The sequence below is a fragment of the Piliocolobus tephrosceles genome, chromosome 8 (assembly GCF_002776525.5).
Source record: "Piliocolobus tephrosceles isolate RC106 chromosome 8, ASM277652v3, whole genome shotgun sequence".
In the NCBI taxonomy this organism is placed as follows: Eukaryota; Metazoa; Chordata; class Mammalia; order Primates; family Cercopithecidae; genus Piliocolobus; species Piliocolobus tephrosceles.
This window is the reverse complement of record NC_045441.1, coordinates 91602094-91629153: the sequence shown is the minus strand read 5'-3', so window position 1 is coordinate 91629153 and position 27060 is coordinate 91602094. Positions and strand designations below refer to the sequence as shown.

General features: G+C 36.6%; 1 protein-coding gene across 2 annotated transcripts in view; it reads right to left on the bottom strand.

Moving 5' to 3' along the window:
- SEMA3C (semaphorin 3C) overlaps positions 1–27060 on the bottom strand; it is a 179417-nt gene that overhangs the window by 28951 nt on the left and 123406 nt on the right. For both annotated transcript variants that reach the window (XM_023226661.2, XM_023226662.2), the window contains 2 exons: positions 26327–26471; positions 17463–17685 (listed from right to left, as the gene is read on the bottom strand). In XM_023226661.2, the coding sequence (XP_023082429.1) occupies positions 17463–17685; positions 26327–26471 (368 nt within the window). The remainder of the gene's footprint in view (positions 1–17462; positions 17686–26326; positions 26472–27060) is intronic.

Below are 27060 nucleotides of genomic sequence, written 5' to 3'. Positions count from 1 at the left end.
TATTCCAGTCAGGGCCAGCTTCATGGGTGTGTCACCCACAGTCACACAAGTTCCTGTGCTCTTAGTGCTCCTAGGTGTCAGTCTAGGCAGCCCCGTACATGACATTAGGGGTAAATTATTGCAAAATAATTAGTTCTAGTATTAATTTATAGTAGTATTATAAAAGATAAAATCACCATATTTACTAAAAGGCATCTCTTCCCTTGTAATAATTTTCTGCGATGACTTGCTTATTAAAATAAGGAAACATACTTTGAAAGCCCAAAAAAGAACTGCAAAATCTTTGCTTGGCAAATGAATGCTTAATAGAGATGAGGGAGGTATGACTAGACATGTCAATTATTAATTTCTATAATTATGTATTGATAATTGGCTGCCTTATTTTATGTTAAAATACCCATTCCTAATACATTTATTTTCCTGTTAGGTAATCCAACTGCTGCTACAATCTTTTAATAGTGAGTTTCAACATTTCAGAATAAAACTGAATCATGAGTTATAAAATCTTTATTAGTTCACTGAATCTACTTTTAAAAGGTAGCATTCTATGCATGTGTATGCCTTGTTACAAAAAAATATAAAGTATTTCTAAACTGAGCTATTTAGCACAATTTCTCACGTTTAGCAGGGTTTCTCACATGGTGAGCTTTGAATTGGTAATTGGAAAGCTGTAATGCTGACACCTTCAGCCTCAGCCCTGGGGGCATGAGAGCCCCAGTTGGGCATCTCAAGCATCTGTATTTGAGGGGAGGCCCTTAGAAAGGCTGTCTCAACAAAAGCCATCTAATCATCTTCCCAAGTGTGTTGATGCTAAAGATTTTATAGGGTCATATAAATTTGGAAGGACTGGGTTAAACTAGGTTAATCTTTTTTTTTCCCCTGCAGAGCCTTTCAGAAAAGTTAACATTCTTTGTTGCATTATGAGGAAAATAGTGTACTCAGTGACTTTCAAGTTTATTTGCTGATACTATTAATTTCACTTGGCTCCTTAGCACCTTCGTCTGGCTTTCAGATTACCTCACTCAAAGTCACCTTCGGAGTTTACTAAAAATACAGATGCTGGTTCCCACATCACACCACAGACATAATTTCTGGAGGTGCTGCATATTAAATAAGCTTTAGAGAAGAAGCATGTGTTTGCTCAAACATTAGAGAATCATGAGAAACAAACAGTATAATTTTTTAAACCTATTTCATTTCCTGGTAGTTGTCTATATTTAATCAAAGACAAAGCTACCACATTAGTTTTTAAAATATAAATGTTACAATTTTTTTTTATTTTTAGCTAAAATAACATATTTTCTACAACTATATTAAATTATTGACCTATTTGCAATATATTAAAATATTCGGGGGAAGTCTTCAGGCAGAATTTTAACAAATAATTTTCACATGGTTTGATAATTAGAGTACATATGTAATTTAAGAAAGTGTAAAAATAATGATCTTCAGTAAAATGAATGATAAAGCCTAGAGTTGGCATAACAATAAGGAAATAGACATTTTCAAACGCTTTTGGTAGAAATGTAATGAGGAAAATCTTTCTGCAGGGCAATATGGCCATTAACCATGATGGAGTAACTGATACTAGAGTACTTTCCTGCAGTAAGCAAATAAAAAAACTGGACAAAATGTATGAGGCTATTCTTTTTAGGTAACAGCTAACAGGCAGTGCAAGACTAGAAGAAAGGATATTCACAAACTAATCTTCATGATCACCCCCACTTTCTGTCTGGGAAAATCCCAACAGAGGTTCAGAGAGCTTGTGTTCAAGCAGAGCATGGTGGTCCCACTAAGATGAGGAGGCAGATACGAAAATGTGAGGCAGCAGAAAGAAATCAATTCTGTGGTACAGAGTGTCAGAGAGAGGGAGGTGTCCAGAAAGTAGGTTTTAGAAATCCACGTGGAAACACTCTGTGAGTCTGTGCTTGAGTCCTGGGCTATATATGCAGGATGAGAGCACCAGAGGCTTACCAGATTGCAGCTGCTACTTGAGAAAGCTGTTCAGGTAAATTACAGGTTTGGCAATTCTGGAAGAGGAAAGCTGGATAAGTTGTTCTTGCTTCAGTCAGATCTCATTAACACCTTGTTAAAAACCGTGACATCCAGCTGACACAAGAAAGGCTGAGATTTTTAAAGTGTCATATTCTAGAGTAAGACCTAATTTAGGCCTGCCCTAACAAAACCCATAACCTAATCTGATAAGACGTGGAAGGGAGAGATTTTGGAGTTTGAGTCCTGTAAAACTGGAGTGACATGCTTTAAGCATATGCATTCGAACAAAGAGTAGTACAAGTCCAAACAAGCGCAAAGCGATCAGCTAATAATAAAGTGCTTGCTATAATAAGAATGAACACCATCAGAGGAAGAAAACAGAACTCAAGCCCAGGGCATTTATCCATGATTTCCAGGATTCAACAACATAATTCATTATATATAAAAAAGAGAGAAAACAGGACCAAGAGTCAAGAAGAACAAAGTTGAGATAAACCAGATGCTGGGCTTAGCAAATAACAGCTTTAAAGCAGTTATTGTAATTAGTATAAATATGTTCAAATAATAAAACAAATAATATTCAAAAACTAAAGGAAGGCATGGTTTCAACAAAGTAACAGACAGGAAAATTCAGAAAAGAAATAAAGACTATCCACCAAACAAGATGGAAATTTTAGAACTAAAAGTATAATAACAGAAATAAAATATTAACTCCATGGGTTTAACAGTAGATTAAAGTATTAAGAGTTGAAAGAGAAAACAGTCAATTAACTTGAAGACAGATATAGAATTTATGCAATCGGAAGAACAGAGGGAAAAAAGATTGAAGGAGGTGAACAGACCCTCTTGGCCTGTGTATTATCAAATGGTCCAACATAAATGTGGCTAGAGTTTCACAAGAAGAATAGAGAGACTGGAGAAGAAAAATACTTGAAAAAATAATGGCCATACACGTCCCAAATCTGATGAAAAACATTACATTATAGATATAAGGATTCATTAATAACCAAGCTGAAGAAATGTTAAAGGAGTCAAACCCTGGCATATTTTATGTAAACTGCTGAAAACAAACCACAGAGAAAAATTCTTGAAAGGAACAAGAGAAAAAATACATTGTCATGAGAACAAGGAACATAATTATTGGTAAGTTTTAATGAGAAACAAGGGAGGCCAAGAAGATAATGGAATGACTTTTTTTTTTTTTTAACGCTGAAAGAAAAGACAAAGTGAACCCACAATTCTATATCCACAAAAATACTCTTTTTAAAAAAGTGAAAACAATCAATAAAAGCGTGGAAAGTTTGTTGCCTGCAGAAAGTTTGTTGCCTGCAGACCTCCTGCATTTGGAGAAATTTCTAAAGGATGCCTTTTAGTATGAAGGGAATTGGTACAAAATGGAAACTCCAAAAGGAATGAGAACCCGGTATGATTCTCTTTTTGTTAGTGCTAACTGGTGTACAGGTAGAAGTTTTGGAACTGCTACACATATTTGAGAACATGGTAAAAGCTGAAATAAGAACAAAGCTGACCCATTTCGGAAAATCTTAGTGACAGAAAAATAAAACTATCTACTCCAAAAAAATAAATAAAAAAGTCAAACAGACCTATATGTGGTATCTTACAGAGTATTAAAAAATCAGTATTTTTAGTCTATTAAGTAGGGAATTATATTCTATTTTTAATGCAAGCCCATTATCTTTTATCTACAATTGTAAAACTCACAAATTTGTTTTCTCTTTTCTTAAATTTCTTTGGTGGCAAAATCTGTCCTTACTTGAACTAATTTGGTCATAAAACCTGACCTGCACTGACTTCAGGCTATTTATGGCGGTTGTTTTTTTACACATGGTTTGAAGATTTCTGTTTCACTGCAGAAATAGTACTGTGCATTATTACAGGGTGTGGTCCCAGGTTCTGCAAGTCATTTTACCTAATATATATGAATACATTACCGTTTCCTATTCAACTACTTCTGAATTCTGAGGCACATCTGGTTTCAAATAAGGGAATATAAACTATAATTGCTTTCCTTTTTTAAAAAAATATTTTCTAGATCCGTTTTACAATGAGCATATGTAACTTTGGCAATAACAATTTAAGAGACATAGTTAAGTGAAGCTATAGACTGAAATGTATGTTCCTGTTTTTACTAAAATGATGAGTGTACATCCTCAAAAGCAGATCTACAAAGACGACTTTACTAAATCAGGATACCACTATGTCTGCCCAACAGTTAGTTAGAAGGAATACAACTAATTTGTACTGTTCCCTCACATGCTGAACACCATGTATGTACAAGACCGTGCTCTATGAAGGTTCTCTTTTTGCAATTATCAATGGCCCTCGGGAGTAGACAGCGATTGCTCATTAACACGCCAGTTAATGGCAGTCCCTACAACACTGCCAAGCAAATTACAAAGAAAAAGAAAATATACCTCCTTCTCCTGAATCTGCAACAAATGTCCTCTATTTCCATTTTATTCATTCTCGTTTTGCACTTGCAAACAGTATAGAGTAAAACCTGCCAACTGTAATCCTTTGTTTCTTTATAAAATGTGAACACAGTATTTGCCCTACACACCTGACAAGGCTGTTCAAGATCAAAGAAAAGAGTCTACGTGAACCTTTCTTGTAAATTCTACAGATTGTAACTAATTTTACTCCCCATAGTCTGAAACTGCCTTTCCTATTTGTCTCTTCACCTATTGCATAAATTATTTATATATTTTTGCTATACACCAGTGCTTTTACTTTTATCTACAAATTCCAAACGAAAGAAATGCCACCAACATATTACAACGGATTCATCTATGATGTCACTGAAGTTTTAAAAATATATACATTTTTTGCCTTCAGCTTTCCTGATAGAGTGAGTACTCAAATGTAGTTGATACTGGAAAATAATTGCATGCATATTGTTCATTACCATCTGTATTGCTTACAAGTATCCGAGCTCTGTCAAAGGAGATGCATTTTTTTGTTTTGTTCACTGCTTATGTCCAGTGAATAGAACAGTATTGAACACGTGACAAACATTCAAAATACTTATTAAATGCATAAATATATACTAATACATATGATATACATCATAGATATGTATGATTGATTTCAATAATAGATATTATATAGGTAAGTGTGTGTATGTATCTATTGAATGCTTAATAATTGCTAGGTTGTACACTCAGGCTTATACGTATTTTATCTCATTTGGTCTTTAAAGTAAACCTATAAAGTCTACTTTAAAGTTCTCCTATAAGGAAACTGGGCTTAGAGATGTTACCCAATTTTCTCAATGTAATACAACTGATAAGTGAGAGAGGGCAGGATTTAAACTTGAATGCCAAAATATATTCCCTAATTCTTCATCCAGGAATGACATTAAAAACCATTCTAATAAATTACTTTTTGGGGTTTTTGTTTTGTTTTGTTTTTTGAGACGGAGTCTGGCTCTGTCACCCAGGCTAGAACGCAATGGCACAGTCTCGGCTCACTGCAACCTCTGCCTCCCAGGTTCAAGCGATTCTCCTGCGTAAGCCTCCTGAGTAGCTGGGATTACAGGTGCATGCCACCACCCCCGGCTAATTTTTGTATTTTTAGTAGAGATGGGGTTTTGCCATGTTGGCCAGGCTGGTCTCAAACTCCTGACCTCAGGTGATCCACCCGCCTCGGCCTCCCAAAGTGCTGGGAGTACAGGCATGAGCCACTGCACCCAGCCTTGTATTTGGTTTTATACAAGGTTTTGGAGAAGTCACAACCAAAATTAGAAATCTCTTGATGTTCCCATATGTTGATCTAGATTTTTATAGGTGCACACACATGCTTGCATCCATCATGGCTGTAGAAAGTTTCAGAGTTAGACCTTTACGCAGGTTAATTGAAAAATAGACTTCTGGGACAAAGTTGAAAGAGAAATCTTAAGGCCAGTGGTTTTACTAAACTAGAAAGTATATAACGAATGACTAAGTTATGTTTTAATTGAAACATACCAAAAAAGCAGAAAACAATAAAATGTTCCCTTTTAAGATTTGACCTAATACTTTATTTATTCAACTAAGGTGTCTGTCCTCACAAAAATATCTGCTATATCTAATGTGTCAAAAAGTGTTTAGTAAGTTTGTATATTCTGATTCTAGAAGCAAATTTTCTCTGTGAGGGTTAAAAAAACACCATAGTACAGTATTGGCTCAAGTGATAATCCACCAAAAAAGGAATTACTACCATTATTTCCTGTGATACAGCTAAAGAATATTCACATAGGGCCTCAGCAATCACTGAAATTAATGTTTTAGGACTTTGTAAATTACTAACAATTACATATCACGTTTTAGTATTCCTGTTTCATTACATTAAGAATTGTTTCTATTTATATTTTAATTTCAGATAAACTGACACACCTTCAATAATGCAGGCTTATTATGTAAGTTTTTACTGATCCTACACAAAGTATGCAACAACTACATTTCCAAAGATGTAAATTCAGGGCTAACCGTCTCTATTTAATCCTTTATTGTTTGGGGAGAAGAATTACTCATCTGGGATTCATGAATTGTATGGTCACTCAACCTGTTTTCTTGCACCATTTTTATCATAAGATAGGTTCTTCTGTGTTAGTTTTCAAAGTTTAAACCACATACATAAACTGGCCTTGAATATCTATCTACATTTCTAGGTGCCTGGGCAAGGAAAACATCTTTCCTCTCAGAATGTGGTCATCAAACAACCCATTTACTTGCATTGTTAGCCTCTTCCTACTTCTTTCTGTTCATGTCTCAGGTCTTTCCATCTGGAATGGTTATTCTCCTGGCAAATGTTACTAGTGTGTAAGAAGATAGAATGAGGAAAACAACCTACTACCAGGACACTCAGCTATAACTGTGCCATGTCTGATGATCTTGACCACTCTGCATCTTCCTTCCTTTCAGTGTTTGTTCTTAAGATCGCCACAATATCACATTCTTTTATTCTCCTGTTACTTGTATAATCACTCTCCATTTTCTTGGTAAATATTCTTTATTTTCCCAACCCTTAAATGAGCTCCAAGAGTTAAATCCTTATCTGCAGAGTCTCCTAGAGTGACTTCAAGCATTTTCATGGATTCAGCTAATACCTACATTGCTAATGACTCCCAGATCTCCAGCTCTAGCACAGTGCTCTCTATAACACCCTCTTTGACTTATCTGTCTGAATTAGTCCACCAAATCTTCAACTTGTTGTGAGACAGAACAGAGCTTGAATTTAATTACTGTTCCTACTAGCTTTGTCATCCTAAGCAAGCATTTAATGTCTCAAAGCCTCAATTTACACAACTGTAAAATGGGGATAATGATTTTCATTGGGTTGCTGTGGAGTTTTAATGAAATAATGTACTTGAAGTGATCAATTTAGACTCTTATGCATAGTAGGTCAAAGGAGGAGGTAAGTGTGCCATTTATTAACAAAAATGAATTCATCACTCTCTAAATCTGATTGCTGATTCTCTCTTACCTTGATCAGTCAATGGTATTTCTTTCCACCATTTGCCAAGTCATAAATCTATGAATCAAGCCACAAATCAATTTTTTATCATCAGGTCCTTTCTTTCTCCCAAATACTTTTTAGACCAGATAATGTCATTTCTAACCCCTGTCTTAATTTAGGCTCTCATCATTTCTTACCTATAACCTATAAAGAGTCTTACTTTCTTTCCTCTGTCTTTAATGTATCCTCTACAACATTGTAAAAATGATCTACCTAAAAACGTGTATGGGTCATGGCTGACACACTCTAAGGTGACCCTCAATGAGTCATGCTCTTGTATAACTCCTCCTCTTGAGTGCAGGTGGAACATGTGACTTGCTTTTAAGCAACAGAAAAATATAAAAGTGATGGTATGTCAATATCAAGATTATGATTATATGAGACCCCATCTCAGCAGATTGAAGTGAGAGACTCTACTGGCCTTGAAGAAGCAAACAACCACATTTTAAAAAGCCAATGAGGAGACTTATGTGCAAAAACCTGTGGGTGGCCTCAAGGAGCTAAGGACCTTACTTCTGCAAAAGTAAGGAACTGAATTTCGCCAAAAACCAGTTGGGTTTGGAAGAGGACCTTGAACTTTAAAAAACAATTGTAGCCTGGCTAAATTTTGTTGTGAGACCGTGATCAGAGAGGCTAGCTAAGCAATCATCCTTGGGAGCTGTAAGATAATAAATGTATGTAGCCTTAAGCCACAAATTTTTTGGTAATTTGTTATATAACAATAGAACACTATCTCAAATATGTATCAGGCAGCCACTCCCATGCAAAATAAATATTTATTGAATTGGATTAAACTGTCTCCTCCACTGAGTCAAGAGATTCTTAAAGGAAAATGATGTTGCCATTTTTCTTTATATATCGTAAGTCCTGGAATGCAATAATCTCAATAAATTCTAATGACTGAATAAATGACATCTTTGTGATATATTACTATGTTATTCTATACTGGTAGAGAAAAGCTCTAGAACATAACATGTTATCTTTTTGCATAAATCATTAAGGACATTTCCCGAGTTTTAAAACATCAGAATTGATTAATCTTTATTTTAAAAATTATTCAGAGAAGCATAGATTAAGTTATAACTCAAAAGCTAGTTGTCTTAAGCTTCTATTGCTGTCATGAACAAATTACTACCAATTTAGTGTCTTAAAAACACACGTTAAAGGCTGGGCGCAGTGGCTCATGCCTGTAATCCCAGCACTTTGGGAGGCAGAGGCGGGCAAATGGCTTGAGCCCAGGAATTCAAGATCAGCCTGGGCAACGTGGAGAAACCCCATCTCTACTAATAAGAGAAAAATTAGCCAGGTGCGGTGGTGTGCGCCTATAGTACCAGATACTCAGGAGGCTGAGTTGGGAGGATCACCTGAGCCCGGGGTACGGAGATTGCAGTGAGCTGAGATCACATAACTGCACTCCGGCCTGGGCCGCAGAGTGAGACCCTGTCTCAAAAACAACACAAATTTATTATCTTAGAGTTCTATAAACCAGAACGCCATCACAGGTCTCACTGCAGTAACAAAAGATTTTGAAAGGGTTCCTTTCTGGATGCTTTAGGGACAATGGATATACTTCCTTGCTTTTTCCGGCTTCTAGAGACCACCTGCATTCCTTGGCATATGGTCTCATTCCTCCATCTCAAAAGCCAGCTAAGTCACGTTTCTCTGACACTTCTTCCACTATCACATCTCTAACAATGGCCAGGAAAGCTCTGCTTTTTAAGGACTCATGTGATTAGAATGGGCACACTGAAGCAATTCAGGAAAATCTCCCCATCTCAAAGACTGTAACATTAAACACATCTGCAAGTTCCTTTTCGCAAGTAAGATAACATGTCCCCAGTTACAGCGATTCGGACATAGAGATCTTTTGGGACAGAGGCATTATTCTGCCCGCCCCATTAGAGGAAGAGAAGAATAAGAATGCAACTCACTGTAACACATACGACTCTAATACCACAGACTTCCTCAGAAACTCTGTTCTCAGATCTCTTCATTCCAACTTATACTACTTTTCACATTCTAAAATGAAATATTTCCTTCTATTTTCTAGAATTTGAACTTTTCCAAGTTCCATAAAAAAATTTAAAAATCAGCTTTCTGCAAAAACCACCACGACTGGCAGCTATAGCCTTCCTTTGGATACTCACATAGGGAAGGCCTGGCCTGACTGAGCAGCAGGCTGTGAATTCTTCTCCTCGGGACAAAGCCTGCCAAATCTGCCTCAGGGAAACTTGGCAGCACATCAAGAACAAAAACTTAAGTGTGGCCATTTATTCCTGACAAACAGACAATAGACTGCATCATTTAATGTCTTCAGGCTAGAAAATTTTTCTTACATTCGTATCACTAGAGGGTAAAATAGGGGCAACACCCAGGGATAAGGTCTGACTGTAATTGTTTTCAAGTCATCTAGAGAAACATCAGGGCTTCGGTAGTAAATGAGTCAGCGTTGCAGAGCGAATCACTGCCCTCTGTCCTCCTGCTGAGAGCCACTAGGTCCTTGCATGATATTCTAAACTCTCCAAATATATGCAGAATCCATTTTAATGAAGGAAACAAAAACATGCCAAAGAGTTTGATGGGTGTTTTGGTGAGCGTGTAAGACATTTTGAATATAGCTATGAGTCCCATTTTAACACAAATTGTAAATGGGCAAAAATTTAGTGATACATTAAAAATGAAGGTAAAGTTCTACTCCCTTTTCACATCTTCCCCTCTTGCCCCAAATTTTTTATCTCCTTTCTTCCTAGGCAAAATGTAACTGACATAAACATATCAAATTCATAGGTTAAATTCGAGCACATAGGTTAATTCACACAAAAATTCAGTCTGTTCCAAGGTGCAGTTCATCCAAGTCTTCTCTGTCATCTTGTAAGATGAATCTTGTTCACGTGTAAGACTTGGTAACAACATATGGATGGGTTAAAATGAGTGGCATCATTCAAACAAAGCAATGTCAATGCTAATGTGGAATGTCAACACATCAGGGATATCATCATGATATATGTAGATGAAACATTTAATTCATAGTAAAATGAGAAAATACAAATGAAATGAACTTCATTTAAGGAAAAATGTAAAGTAGTTATGATAAATGAGGTAAAAATGTGAAAAGAATAAATGTTCAATATATGAAATCAGACAGCATGGGTTTATATTTTGGTTGTATTACATATTAACTACTATCTCTTTGATCTTAACTTATCTGTGATTCTGCCCAAAAACAACGACAAATAATAAATGCAACTCATTCATTCAAATAATATCTATTGAGTGGCTACTGTGAGTGATGCACTAGTCTAGGTACTAAGGATACAGCAATCAATCAATGAAACCCATAGCCCTGCCCTCCATGGCACCTACATTCTTACAATTCTTCATATGATATTTATAATGGTTGGATGAGATAATTTATTTAGCATTCCTGGAAAAAGATAAACACTGCAAATAAATTTAATTAGCATCATTATAATAGTAATAAAATATTTTAGGAATCTGTAAATATATATTTATTTGCCTAAGTCAGAATACTAAATAAATGGGTAATTTGAGCAGACTAGAACCAAATATTATATATAATAACATATATATAACACATTATATGTATATATTCTTTATACAATCATTATATGAGATTTTACACTGTCCTTAAAATAACAGGTGTCCGAAGAGTAGCTTAAAGAAAAACAATTCTGCTTTTTGAAACAAATTTTTTCAGCAATGAGCCCTATTTTTATTTTTAATAAGTTCTCTTTTTAAAGTAAAATGTAAATGACAACATTTGCCTCTAGATTAGCATTCACTCAGGGCTATGTTCCTTTCTTTCCCTCTCTCTTCACATAACCCTCTTTGCTACTCTTCTACATGATCAAGTAGTCATTATACCGTGACTTATCATCTATCTCCCATCAATTCAGCCATCGTTCCACTCTGCTCCATTAGTATTTCCTGCTGTGAAAATCCCTGTAGAATCTATGGTAAACTCTCAGAGGTTTCCACATTCTGCTTTGGAAAGCAGTGACCCACAACGTTATTAAAAATCAGTAACTTACAAAGGGATTTTTCCTTACACCAAAGCAAAAGAGACGTCTAGACATCATCCTCAGAGTGACATTCACGCAAACTTCCAGCTGACAGTCATCGCTTCTGAACTCACATGCACTGCTCCAGCTATCAAATTTTACATGGGGTATTTTAAGGAGTTCTTTAAAACTCAAAATTCCTGGCTCTGCAGTTCATTAAGTGTGCCATTCCAAGAGATGCAACAGCCAGAACTGGTTAGTTACTATGAAGGCAGTTATCCTCTAATGCTACAAGGCAAGCATTTTAAAGCTTTATTCAAATATGTGACACACACTTCAAAACTCCACACTTTCAGAGGACTTCCTGGAACTAATATTCCAACTTAGTACTCCTCCAGTTAAACGGAAGCTAATAAGAAGCATGAAACAGTATACACTATATAAGAATGTTAGCAGAACACATGTACTGACCCTACATTAAAAAATCATAATAGCATTAAATCATCCTAAACCTCTAACACCCATTCGTAAGAATACTCTCACTCTTTCATCAAAAACCACAAGTCATTCTGATTCATATATAGTGCTAAAAATAAAAATTTTACAGAATGTTTCCGAACCTGACCCAGACACTTAAATATTTTCATAACTCCAGAAGCAAAAGGAAAACCAGCAAAAATCTCTTGACTGTGTAACACAGTCTGCTTTGAACAAACGGCCTGGATGTAAGCAGTAGGTGGCAAAGTTAAAATAGACATGTTAATCCTATGAGAACCCTTGCCTGCTGTTTTATAGTCCTTCCTCAAGATTAAAAAAAAAGAGAGAGAGAGAGAAAGAACATAAAAACACCTATAGCCCTAATACTACAGAATAAAAGGAAGTGCTGATTTTAAAATACATGTTTTCAATCTGTGATTTTTTTTTTTTTTTAGAGACAGTAGTATCAGGAATGGGTGGGAAAATAAATAAATATAGTTTCCAGTTTAAATTTTAACAAAGTAGCAGTAGTTTTTCTTTACTCAAGATAAAAGAAGAAACATTAATTTTGGGTAACATTATGAATTACTTTATTATATCTACATATTAGAAAATAGCTTCTTGAAGAAGTATTAATTTTTTAAAAATTTACAATGATCAACCAAAACAGTAACAAGCAAACTTTTCCTATAAAAGGCCAAAATATATTTATTTCTGGCTTGGCTGGCTACAAGGTCTCTGTGGCAACTTATCAACTCTGCTGCTGTAGTACAAAAGCAGCCACAGACGAAATGTAAATGAATGGATATGGCTATATTTTAATAAAACTTTCTCTATGGACATTGAAATCTAAAAATCATATAATCATCACTGCTCATGAGATATTCTGCTTTTCATTTTTTTCAACCACTTAAAAATGCAAAACAACATTATTAGTGTATGTACCATACAGAACATAACAGTGGGCTAGATTTGGGCCACAGGTTATATTAACAGTTTGCCAACCCATAGACTAGATAGCAATAATGAAGACCATAAGAAATAAAAGGTCAGAGGACAAAGTTCACTTTTCCTTCCTTCCTTCCTCCCTCTTTCCCTTCCTCCCTCCATTTTTTCTTTTCTTTTTAAATTAATGAATAAATTAATTAATTTTGCTTGATATCTGGCAACACAAAAAATAATCCAATACAGTTTGATGGAAGTAGAAGGTCAGTATCTCAAATTCAGCCAGAGTTGTACACGATAATGGTACTGGGCTAACAGTTACCAGGCACAGAGCCCACACATCTACCATGGAGATTCTATAAGGTACAAAATCATTCATAATATTCAAAGTGAATATCATTACATGGAATCCTATTTGCATTCCAATGAACTGTCACATAAGTTTCCCCTGTGGCATCTCCTTTGACAAATAATGTCTTCATTGAATTCCCCTGAATTTTCTATGATGATACAGAAGAAAAGACAAAAGAGAAACTTGCTTCACTGTGCCAATAACTGGAGCATCATCATTAGTTTATAATAGCTGAAGGGTTGTCTGACACTAGGGAACCTGGAAACACCCTAGAAATGTTATATCCTTTCCAAGACAGTTAGATATATAACGCTGGGAAATCCTGGGACAATGACCTGTGATTCTCCCCCAAAAATGCTATTTTGTCTCTTTTAGTTATAAACAGGAAGAGAGAACTCTCTTTGGGAGAAATTTCACCAGCAAACCAAGAACTACTTGAACAGTAGTTTTTTGTTGTTGTTTTTTTTTTCTTTTTTTTTTTTTTAGACGGAGTTTTGCTCTTGTTGCCGAGGCTGGAGTGCAATGGCACGATCTTCGCTCATCACAACCTTCACCTCTCAGGTTCAAGCGATTCTCCGGCCTCAGCCTCCCTAGTAGCTGGGATTCCAGGCATGCACCACCACACCCGGCTAATTTTGTATTTTTAGTAGAGGCAGGGTTTCTCCATGTTGGTCAGGCTGCTCTCAAACTCCCGACCTCAGGTGATCCGCCAGCCTCAGCCTCCCAAAGTGCTGGGATTACAGGCGTGAGCCACCGCTCCCGGCCGCAGTAAATATTTTATACCAATCTGGTTGCTAGAGACTCAGATAAATTGAAATCACTGTTTAAAAATTATAATGCAGCCTGTAATGACAGTAAGGTCCAGTGGCTAAGGACATTACCATCTCTTTCAGTAAGATGCTGTTGGCAGGGGCATTGCCACAGCACACACTTTCCTATTAGGATGGGATCCTCAAGAGACTCCTGTGGTTTTGTAAGCAATCATCAGTGCAGCTTCCACTACAATTAAAAACATATGCCTAAATATTGTTTTTGAAAATGACACAAGTGTTTAAATACCAAAATAAAAATTCTATGAAATGGTGCCAGAAACTTATGTGGTAAGAAAAGCCAAAGAATTTGTGCAAAAGTATGCTTCTTACTGTCTTCTATGAATAAACACTGCTGAACAGTTCATAATGGCTTAAAATTCCACCCATGAAATCTACATCTTTTATGTAGAAAATACAATTATTTCATGTAGATTTTCATGAAAAAAAAACCAACAACAACAACAACTTAGTTGTGGCATCAAAGTCCACCTTTAAGGCAGGCCTCACAAGAGAAAAAAAACAGTCACCTTTTCTGGGTAATATGAGACATTATGGAGAGGTAATATTCCAAATTACCACACAGCCTCAGGAAAAAGAAAACTGTTTTTCTAACACAAACTCTACGCTGAATGATTGAGCTAAGGCTAAAAGCAAATCTTTGTAGTCACTTACATGAAGGCTATATCTGTAGAGAACAAACCTTATATGCGAATGAAGATTAGCTTTTACAGTCACATTTATGAATTCATATTACATGAGTAACAATGGACATAGTTATGATTTTCAGTTTATCTTGACAAATATTTATTGAGCTTATCAGGTACTATGATGTGCCTAGAGAGAAATTATATAGCAAAGAGAGATAGAACTTTGAGGGGAATGTTCAGTAATGAATACAAATATGGGAGATTGGATTAACTGCTGGGTGGAGAATTTTCAAACAGGATAAATTGAGTTTGAAGCATGATGTTTGAAATGTTAATGGGTTATACAATGTGTGTTATCTAACAGTCAACTGTACATGAAAACACTGAGCATAGGAAATGGTAAGGAATAACAATATACATTTGGGATTTGTTTGCACAGAATGGATAACTGAAGCCAAGTGAATGAATGAGATGGACATGGAGTATCTTAAAAAAGGGGACCATAAGGCCAGGTACAGTGGTTCATGCCTGTAATCCCAGCACTTTGGGAGGCTAAGGTGGGCGGATCACGAGGTCAAGAGATCGAGACCATCCTGGCCAACATGGTGAAACCCCGTCTCTACTAAAAATACAAAAATTAGCTGGGCATAGTGGCACGCACTTGTAATCCTAGCAACTTGGGAGGCTGAGGCAGGAGAACATCTTGATCCTGGGACGCGGAGGTTGCAGTGAGCCGAGATCGCGCCACTGCACTCCAGCCTGGGCGACCGAGCAAGACTCTATCTCGGAAAAAAAAAAAAAAAAAAATGGGGGAGACCACAGACAGAACCTCAAGGAATACCCACATTCATGGGCAGGAGGAAACCAGCTAAGACGGAACCACGAGGAAGAGAAGAGAATCCTCTGACACATGACTGAAGCAACAGGTAAAGTGAGATTCTCCAACGCCAACTGATGCAAATAGGAGACAGAGGTATTTCAGTGGTTAAAAGTCTGTATTTTTCTTAATCATGAGACCACGCAAGACCTTGGCAAAATCTGCAAAACAGCAGAGGTGGCAGTGGGTGAAGACAGATATCTAGTTTCGTAACCTGGCAAGGCTTCTAAGTTGAGGATTCAGTGGAGGATGAAATGGAAGAATCAAGTGAGTAAGAATGTAATTGATAACAAAAGTCCTGGAGATGGTAGGATGAGATACAAATTGAGAGCAGAGTGAGGAACAGTTATTCTAGGAAGGAAGGATTATTCCTCAGCTGTCAGGCAAGCAAAGAGAGGACGAGTGAAAACTCAGATATGTCCAACTGTGGGAAAGGATGCCAACCTAGGATGCCAAAAAGGATAACAAATGTAGTAGTACATTTTAGAAGATTCTCAGTCTCAGACCAGTAAAGCTGAAATTACATGAAAATGAAACATTCAGATATGCGGTTTTTAAGAATAAAAAAAGGATAAAATAAAATCCTTATCTTAGCACACTTTGGAAATTTTATTTAGCCAAGAAAAAGTATCTACATCTTAAACTGATTGAAGTACGAGTGCAATTTATCCCTTCATCCAGAACACATATTCCACCACTGCCATATTTTATAATGACTTTTACAGATGTGTTGTCTATTTCCTAATAAACTACCTAATTCATAAAGTAGTTCTAAGATTACAATAAGACGTTATTGTAAGGAGTGTTATTGTAAGTGAAGAGATTTCATCAGTTCCTGTAAGGTAGTTAGGGATGTTTGAAATAGATTTTAAATTACCGCCTGACCAACAAGCCAGGGCGTGAAAGACGTGAGGAGTGGTTCCTGACTTTTGTGTGCATCAGAATTACTTAGAGGGCTTGGGAAAGCACAGATGAGTGGGTTTCATCCCTAGAATTTTGGAAGAAGCACCTCGGAATTTGTATTTCCAACAAGTTCTCAGTGACACTGATATTGCTGGTCCAGGGACCACACTTTGAGAACCACTGCTCTGTAACATACAATGCTAGTTATTCCATATCATGTGTGTCTATAAACATGCACATTTTCATTCAAATTCTATCAAAGTAAATTGATGGAATTTGTAGATGTATTAAGACTGCCATCAATATTTTCAAAAAACCTGTCTATATTTGAGTCACATTCACTTCCAAATGTTATATTGAACATGCTATCTATCATTATCATTATCCTTAGAAAATGGCTTCAGGTACTGATTAAGAAGTCACAGAGTCTGTTTCTGTTGAAAGGAACACTTAACTACATGGCTTATTAAATAAGGGATAAACCAGCTTCGGTTATGTCTGGATGCAATTCTAGTACTTAATCATAGCTTTTTTTTTTTCCATTGAGACAAGTAGAAGTTTTTCACAAAGCTGGTTCATTTCCAGTTCGGGTGGAAAGTGCAGCAGAGAAATCATACAAATATCTTGTAATGACAAATTGCCAAGAAAATCATATAGCCCTACCTACATATATTATATGTATTATATATTCAATATATATAGATATATTCCTCACAAGAACTCTATAATTTATTTATTAGCTTCATTTTACAGATATGGAAACTGAGGCAAAAAGAGATTAAATATGTCACTAGGGCTAGACAGAAGTAATTACTGGAGTTTTTCCAGTTTCAATATCATGGCCCTTACCTACTACCGATATTTAATACATACTTTTACTACATATTAAAGCACATGTTGGGCTCAAATATTTACCTGTTCCGAGAAACAGGACGTGGTATCTCCCATCAGCAGCGTTCACTCGATCCACAGCTATCTTTGTATACTTGTAGTCAGTGCCAATACGAACAATCAAAGGCCTTTTGTGGATTGGGTAGATGGAATTGTACATGAGAGGATGGTTCCGAATAAAAGTGACAACATCATCTGGGAACTCCTTGGTGGTTCGCATATTGGGTGTAAATGCTCCTCCTGGACACTAGAAAGAAAGTTTTAAAGAACCAAGTTAATAAAATAGTTGCCTTGTTCTACTAATAACAAAAACTCTCTACTTTTGAAATCACTTAGAAGCTCCAGTTGTTTTAAGCATATCTGCTACCTATGGAGGTGAAAAGAAATAGCATGACTACGTTTTACTATCTGTAGATGATTAATACCGTGTGTATTAACTTTGAATTAGGCTAAGTCCTTGTATGTTATTCTGTTTTCAGAGAAGAATTGATGCCATCTTATATATGAGATAACTCTTCACCCTACTCACTCACCATTTTTCTATTTCTTATTTTGTGCCAGACACCATATTGTTAGGAAAACAAAAACTAGTGGACACAATCTAATGCTGCTACTTGTTAAAGTCAGTCATATTATCATTAAATTCAGTCAAACTCTGATATGTAAAAGTTTTATTTCATCTGATCTGCTCTCCCAAAAGAGAGAGCTTAGAAATTGGGGCTTAGGTGGCTCAGGCCTGTAATCCTAGCACTTTGGGAGGCTGAAATGAGAGGATGTTGAAGCCAGGAGTTCAAGACCAGCCTGGACAACACAGCAAAATTCCATCTCTGGGAAAAAAGTTAAAAATTAGCTAGGTGTGGTTGTACATGCCTGTGATCCCAACTCCTTGGGAAACTGAGGCAGGAGGATCACTTGAGCCCAGGAATTTGAGGCTGCTGTGAACTGTGATGGCAACACTACTCTAGTCTGGGCAACAAAGTGAGACCCCATCTCCATAAAAAAAGGAAGAAGAAGAAAAAAAGGAGGAGGAGGAGGAAAGGAGGAAGAGGGAGGGAGAAGGAGAGGAGAGAAGAAGAAAAGAAGAAGAAGATAGCTTAGATTGGATGTGGTAAATTAAATCTGGTAACTCCCCTCTATCAAAGATCCCATTCATTATCCTTAGAATAAAATACCAATAGCTTAGAATGGCCTACAAGCTTCTGCATGATCCAGCCTGAGACTGCCCCTCCTACAATAGGTCTTGCTGCTCCTGGGCCTCAAGCATACCTTCCCTCTAGGATCTTGGCACCTGCTGTTCCCTGCCCGGCATACTCCTCTTCAGAACACCCCATATTGCTTTCTGTTACCTCATTCAGTTCTCAGTTCAAAAGTTGCTTCTTGAAAGTGATGACATATAAAAGTATCTCCCCTTCTCCATCTCTACTTTGTCTCCTTGGCCTGCCATTTTTCTTCACAGCCCTATTTTAGCTAACAGTGTATTATGTATCAGTTGCTTGCGTCTTTATTGCAAGCTTGTGCTGACTGTAACTGGGTCTATTTTGTTATTGTTTTGCCATCAGACTTATAACAGAGCTGGTTAGTAGATAATCACCAGAGTAGCTGAATGAATGCATTATATCATTCATTGTATCTGGCCTGCAATTTTGGTGCAGGGTCTGTATGAAACAGGGGCCTCAATTCTGGTCAGGAGGGAAAAGTTTCAGAGCATTAAGTCCAAAGGGGCAGGCAGAAAACAAGAATGAGATCTGGAGAAAGGACTGCTGAACAGCGTCAGCAGTTCTGGAAAGGGAACCTGACAAGGGCTTCTGAGGAGAAGATTCCATTCATAGGGCACCTAAGGCCAAACTTCAGGGTAGGCTGGGAACGGCTGAGGCCAGAACTCAAACTCACTCACTAATTGGATCTGAGTGTTAAGCTATATGAGAAAAAACATTGGGTATAATATTTTAACACATACAACATTATTACTAAGTTATTAAATACCTGTCAATATTAAATTCCTGTTGATATCTCTACTTCCAGAAACAAAAACACTATGTTATAGTTTTCTTGAAACACACAGCACTATTGTTTTCATTTATCTTCTTTAGAGAGGTATGCGGTAAAAGGAAAGTAACAAAGCAAGCTGCCTGCTCGATAGCAATAGGCACAGCATCAGACATAAATAGCAGGATGCAATGGGGACTGTGACAAACTGGGGAGGTATGTGTTATCCAAAGATGGCAATGAACACTTATCCAGCTGACTGCTTCTAAGCAGGAATAAAATCCTCGTGCTTCCAGACCTCAGCAGAAGACAGAATGTGGAATTTTATGTAAAATCTGCCAAGTGTTCAATGTTGATTCAGTAAAAAAAGAACAGCAACGTGGGGGGCCAAACAAAATATGACAATCTCCAGGTTAAATCCTTGCAACAGCTGTCCAACAGTATTAGTGCCTTTGGGCCAATGCTGCCAGGCAGACCTCCATGTGCAGCTAGATCTCAGCAGATTACTAATATCATCTCACTCATTTAGATTGCATCATCATGAGTACAATATTTAGACTAACTTTGACCAGTTAACATTACTAGACTAGAACTTTTTACAGATCTGATAAAAATAGTTCTCTTTCTGTAGAAAGGCACAAGGAGCAATTAAATGACTTAAGAGAGTAGCAGTAATGAGACAAGTAATAAAACGAAACCTCTCATTCTTTATTCCATTAACTAGACTTTCATCTGGAGTTCACATTTTTATTTTTTAAAAAGTATTATATTTAAATACACGTTTATAAATTGCTCACAATGAAGACCAAAATGAGGACAAAAAATTTAATTTGAGGTTGTTCTAAGCTGATGAATGTGTTCCATCCTTCTGCAAAATACAGAATTATGGGTGTTTTCTAGCCTCAATCTTCACACAAAGTGGAAAAAGGGAACTACATTGCGCACTGCATGAAAACATGGAAAGAGCAATGCATGGGTAATTTAAATAGTTCCAGCTCTTCATAAAACACCACTAATTACGGCTTGCTAAACTGATATGTCTCCTTAAGTATTTGCAAGCATTCTCGTTTCTAAGTTCTGGAAAAATCAAAGTTAGCATACATTACTAAACAATTTACATAATTTCTAGTTAGTACAGTTTGATGTGAGATAAGCTTATTAAGTTATCAGTGCCTAGTCTCTGGCTTTTCCTTAAAGGTAACTGAAACCCAGTTTAACAATTATGTCAAGGTTGTTCAAAACCATAGTTATTAAAGAGGTAATCTAAGCAAATCAAATCAAAGATGTTACTTTGCATTCATTAAAATATTCCCCACAAGACTTTTTTTAATACTCGCATGAATGTATCACCTAGAAACAAGTGTCTCCTAGTACATGTTCAAGCTTACCAAATAATTCTTTTTCATAATAATTAATTCTTCTATTGATTCATGGCATCAACTCTGCTGATAAGACAATGAGTGCTAATAATGTAACACAAACAAAAATTGATTGCCCTTTGTAGACTCTATCTGCAGTAGTGAGTTTGCTCAGTGTCATACTGCCAAGAACAAATCGGATGTGATTAACTTTTCTCTCACCTTGCAATATAATAAAGCATGTTTACTGAAACTTCCAAGAAAACATAACATCTATGTGCTATCGTAAAGTATCTGTCCACTAATTAGGCTGGTGTTTCATTCTTTAGAACATTCATTTTACTCTGCAAATAGTCATTAAGTAATTTTAAGTAAGTAAACTTCTCCTGTAAGTATTTTTCCTCAGTTCTCCCAGCTATTTGTTTATCAAGCAGTGATAAGCCCTCCCTTTTTGAGTAAAGACAGTTCAAGGACTCTGATTACTAAAGTGTGAGATAAAATGCTACGAACAATAAGAATGCCATGTTAGGAAAGTAACAGCAATTGTCCTTACCAAACTTCTTTCCTATACTCAAGTATTCATAAATATCTGTTGCCCTCTGCAATTTCTAAATGTTCTCTTAATCTTCATGTCCATTAGGCCAGTTTTCAGAATATATTTATATATTAATATATGTATCCATTATTTGGACATATTTTATCCAAAAAGTACTTTGATGTGCCCAGTAGGGGACATAATGATATAAAATTACTGTTATCTTCTAGACACAAGTATTCAAGTCAGAAAGACATATTCAAAGAAAAATAACAATATTATGACAAAAAGTAATAACTTGAGACAAATGTAAGATAAATCATCAATTTTTGTTTAGGATCATTTCCCTACATAGTCAAGAGACAATATTTTTAAACTGAGTTTGTAATAGTGGAGAACTTACAGCTGCCAAGGTCAGTGAAGATGTTTAGAGATGAGAAAACAAAATTTAGAGTATTTAGAGAACTGTAATTCCTAGGGCATTGCTGGATCATGGAGCCCAAAATGAAGGAAAGAGGTAGGAGGTGAGGCTGAAGACAGATTGCAGAAAATAATGCAAAACCAGGCAGAGAAAGAGTGACTAGCATGATTGAGGGGATCTTAACCTAACACGTCGGGGATGAGTGGTATATAGATAAATAAAGGGTCTTAGTGGCACTCTAGAATCGAGGCTTATTTCTAGTACTGGTCTATGAAATGTGTACACTGAGAAAAACTCGCATTTTGTGTTTCAAAATCCAAAGGGCTTGGTAATCCAAGCCCTTTGTTTGAAGCCCAAAAAATTATAAAGCTGAAGACTTGTACTTGTGTATTAGCTGACCCTCATCTCCCTTATATTTGCCCTCCCCTACATATAAAAGCCCACCGTTCCAGTCCTACTAACCCACACAGAGCTTTGAAAACTCACTTATTCATTTCCATCTGTGTCTTGTAGTGTATGCTGTACCCTGCATCTGAAAACCCCTTCCTTTCTTACCCAATTTATTCACATCCAATCACTCTTTAGGGCAAGCTCAATCTCACATTTTTTTGTCCCTTTTCAAATCAGGCTGTTTTACTACAATCTCTCTCTCCTCTAAACTTCAATATTTATTTTTTTAAATTTTATTCACGTTTTGAATAGCAATGTGAGATGACATGTAATTAATTTTTCATGTCTGTATGTCTTATGCATTCAATTTTCTTAGAAACGTTCCTGTTTTCAAACATCTAAGAGAAACAGAAATACTCTAATGTAAGCACAACCAGAAGACGTATGTAATCAACAAAACTGCCAGCAATGAACTTCTCGTATCCTTGCCACTACTGACTATGTGGATCATCAATTTTCTGTGATCCTTTGCATATACCCGACCTGTCCAAAGCATGATGATGGAAGCACATGACTCTGTTATACTTATAAAGAGATGTTCAAGTTGAACACTTTCATTAAGTTCTGCCTTAACAGGATATACAACATATACAAACAATCTCCTGCAGAAGCTTTATACACGTTGCAGCAGAATAATGTAATATGTTTGCTTGGCCACAGAATTCTCATTCTTTGGCTGCCCTTTGCAACATACCAAAAGTGTCCTGTTTCTTCCACAAACTTGAATTACTTATGGAAAAATATTATGACACAATTGGCAGACTTCTTCCTACTGACTTGGGCTTGCTGATGGGGTCGTTTGCTAACTGAGCTATCAACCGTGCTTTAAAAGCAGCACCTATGGGGAACATTAGAACGAGGGCATGAGATTTCTGCCAGTCTCATTTCTTCAAGAACACAGCCGTGTATGTATGGGGTTGACTGGGCAACCATACCACTATATGGGGAAATAAAGTAGGACAATCACAGTTGATCCTTCATTGGGAGGACTTCAGAAGCAACATTCTTAACCTTAGAGAAGAGAGAATACTTTGGATTACTTGGCTGCAGATGGTTTGGCTACATGAGACGACATTAAACCCTGGAAGTGCAGGAAGAGACAGACACTGCCACTCTGAGTCAGAGAGCTGACTTCATGATGTTTTGCTGGTTGAAGGGTGGAGGGACAGAATCTTCAGGGAGGTATGCTTTTCCAGGAGGAGTTCCAGAGGTCACTCCTCTACCCTACCTCTTTTATTCTCTAAGGATCACTCATCTGACAATTTTTTGATTTAAAGGAGCTGCTCTGGTCTCAACACCAGATGTAAGAAACCACATTATAGAAATATTTCTCAAACCCTGACTACTCCCTTTTTTCACGGAGTCTGCTGCAGATGTGTGGTGCTAACCCTGGCTTACTCTACACTGCTTTGGAACAGGAAACAAATGGTCATTCTTCAGAGCTAAAAAACAGTGAAAAGTGGGACTGTTAGCAGAATTTTCTAATTTAGCATTGGTTTATTCTGTTTTACTAAAAAGGGTTTAGTATTCCTACATTGTATGTAGAACAACTGCTGCCTGACATAAGTGGTTTTCTCACAGTGATTCTCTGAGATCTACACACCTGTTAAGGTGCCTTTCAAGTTGTCACCTGGGTGAAGAGCCTGATGAGAGGTAATGTCAGAGGTCACTTTTCTTGAGGAAAAAAAAAAAAATCCCTGATTTGTAGCATTTGTCAGTTTCCATGGTGTAAATAGTTTCACAATGGCTGATTTCAAGTTACCACTCTAATATTCTTAATTGAGAAGAGGTGCACATTATCTGCTCTTGTAAGCTGGGTACATGCTGGCTCCAGCACAGACTGCATGAAGCTCTGAGGCCTCAAACCCTGATTCAAGCAGCATGGCTCTCTTTTATCTTTTTAATATCCTTATTTGAAGGGTTTCTCTTAAGTTTTTTTTGGGGGGGGGAACAGAATTTTGTTGAGTTTGCAAATGAAATGCTCCTGTAGTAACCCCATTTATATGTTATTCAAAAGAATCACTGAGGAAAGCACATGTAATCACAACCACCTCTTAATTTTCCATATTAAGATGAGTCTATGACTAGGTCAATTTCAAATAGCAAGTCACTCTCAAAAGTGTATTTTTCTCTGAAAATGCATAAAATATGTTGAGTAAAATAGTTAACAGCCTTTGATATATAATGGAATTTCAAAGTTGTTCAGCCTCCCCTTCCTTTTCTCTTAAATAATTTCTGCTTCTTATCCAGCACTCCCCAATCTTAAAATGGCTGTATCCGCTGATGCTTTTCCCTGTTTTATACAAAATTAATGTTCTGTCCATCTTCTTTCAAGCTGTGAACATCAAAGAGAGATCATCTTAAAGGATAATATAAATTCCGTGACAGGACTTTGTTGTCACTTATAATTATGACCTAAAAATTTAATCCTTTTATGAATAAGTAGCAATTCCCATAATTTTTCCAAAGTTAGTTAAAGATCAATTGTTCCACACAAAATACATATAAATGATTAAACGTTGAGCTTCCTAGCTAGGAATGAAACTTAAGCTTTAAAAATTTTGGAATAAAATGTGCTCTTTAAAGGCTTAGTAAACTATATTTTCAATTTTCAAAAAATGAACATTAGTATAATTTAAGAAGATAAGAAAATAAAGGAGTAAACAATATTGCAAATAAACTCTAATAACAAAGATAAAATGAATCAACAATTAGTAAAAATTATATGGGATAATTACTTGGAAGATACTAGCAAAGACAATTTCAAATTCAAGAAAAAAGGAACACCTTGTTTACATAACTGTTAGTATCTATCTTTTGATTTTTAAAATAAATTCATTGTTCATATTTATCCATTTTATAATTATAACCCTATTTTATGAAATACAGAGATATAAGATTACATTTCTCTTAATGTTCAATTGTATAACATCTCTCGGTGTACTGTCTGACATTTTAGAAACAAAAACTAATCAACATTCTAGAAGGCAGCATTATTATAGGCCAAATGAAAAAGAAAGAGTAGGACTTATCAATGGAACCTTAGAAAAATTCCGGTTCTAATATTCAAGTGCATTGTCTGTATCTTCAGCTGGAAAACTGAGTTTTCAATGTATCCCTAATACTACTAATATTGCATGATATGGATGTATCTACCTGCTTTAATAACAGTAATTCTAGTTCAGACCATTCCTAATTAGAAAGCTGCCTATAGTTAAACAGTTCTAATTTGTGTTACTTTACAGTTATAAATACTTTATTTGAATAATTACATCTCATTTGTTGTAATTATTTGCTAACACATAAATTTTCTTCCTTTGAGATGTATGTAACACAATTTCCATCTAAATAGATTCCTAGAAATGGCACTATCTCTATATGAAGTATCTCTAAATTATTTCTCATATGGTTATTCCTTAATTAAAATAGATATTCAGGCTGCGGTGGCTCACACCTGTAATCCCAGCACTTTGGGAGGCCAAGGCGGGCAGATCATGAGGTCAGGAGTTTGAGATCAGCCTGACCAACATGGTGAAACCCCATCTCTACTAAAAATACAAAGATTAGCCGGCGTGGTGGTGCCTGCTTGTAATCCCAGCTACTTAGGAGGCTGAAGCAGGAGAATCGCTTGAATCCTGGAGGTGGAGGGTGAGGTGAGCCGAGATTGTGCCACTACATTCCACCCTGGGCAACACAGCAAGACTCCATCTCAAAAAAAACCCCAAACCCCACAGATATTCATTACTTGTTAAATGAATTTATTATTATTATTATTATTATTATTATTATTATTATTATTAGACCGAGTTTTGCTCTGTTTGTTGCCCAGGCTGGAGTGCGGTGATGCAATCTCGGCTCACTGCAAGCTCCGCCTCCTGAGTTCACGCCATTCTCCTGCCTCAGCCTCCCAAGTAGCTGGGACTACAGGCACCTACCACTTCGCCTGGCTAATTCTTTTGTATTTTTAGCAGAGACGGAGTTTCACCGTGTTGGCCAGGATGGTCTTGATCTCCTCACCTCGTGATCCGTCCGCCTCGGCCTTCCAAAGTGCTGGGATTACAGGCTTGAGCCACCGCGCCCAGCTGTTAAATCAATTTTTATAAAGCATCATAACAAAGCATTTTTCCTAGATACTTACAGTTCCAGGGCGAGGATATGGAATTCTGCCCTGATAGGAAATCAGCTGATGATTGGGCCCTTCTTTGTGGGCAAAAGGCCCATTAAACACAGTCTGTATATCAGATAAATGATACACACACACTGCTGATCCTTTGAAAACTGAGCTAAAAAAGAAAACAGCAAAAGGCATTTTCGAATTTTTAAGATTAAAATACAATTAAAAAATATATGGTAAAATTTATGATACAAAGTTAACATTTCACCATAGAAAAGTTAAATGTTATCAAACACATGTGAAATGCTGAAAAACTTTGAAAAAAGGTATTGATACATAAAGCATTACAATATTCAATTCATCCATGGAGATAGACAATAAGTTACAGTAAAGTCCTTTTCAATGTTTCCAAAATATAGGACAACTCAAAAAAGTTTCTAACTAGTTTATCTTAGCAGCAAGAAAGTATACTGATGATTTTATTTAAAAATATGAATTTGAGGCCCGGCACGGTGGCTCAAGCCTGTAATCCCAGCACTTTGGGAGGCCGAGATGGGCGGATCACGAGGTCAGCAGATCGAGACCATCCTGGCTAACATGGTGAAACCCCGTCTCTACCAAAAAATACAAAAAACTAGCCGGGCGAGGTGGCGGGCGCCTGTAATCCCAGCTACTCTGGAGGCTGAGGCAGGAGAATGGCGTGAATCCGGAAGGCGGAGCTTGCAGTGAGCTGAGATCCGGCCACTGCACTCCAGCCT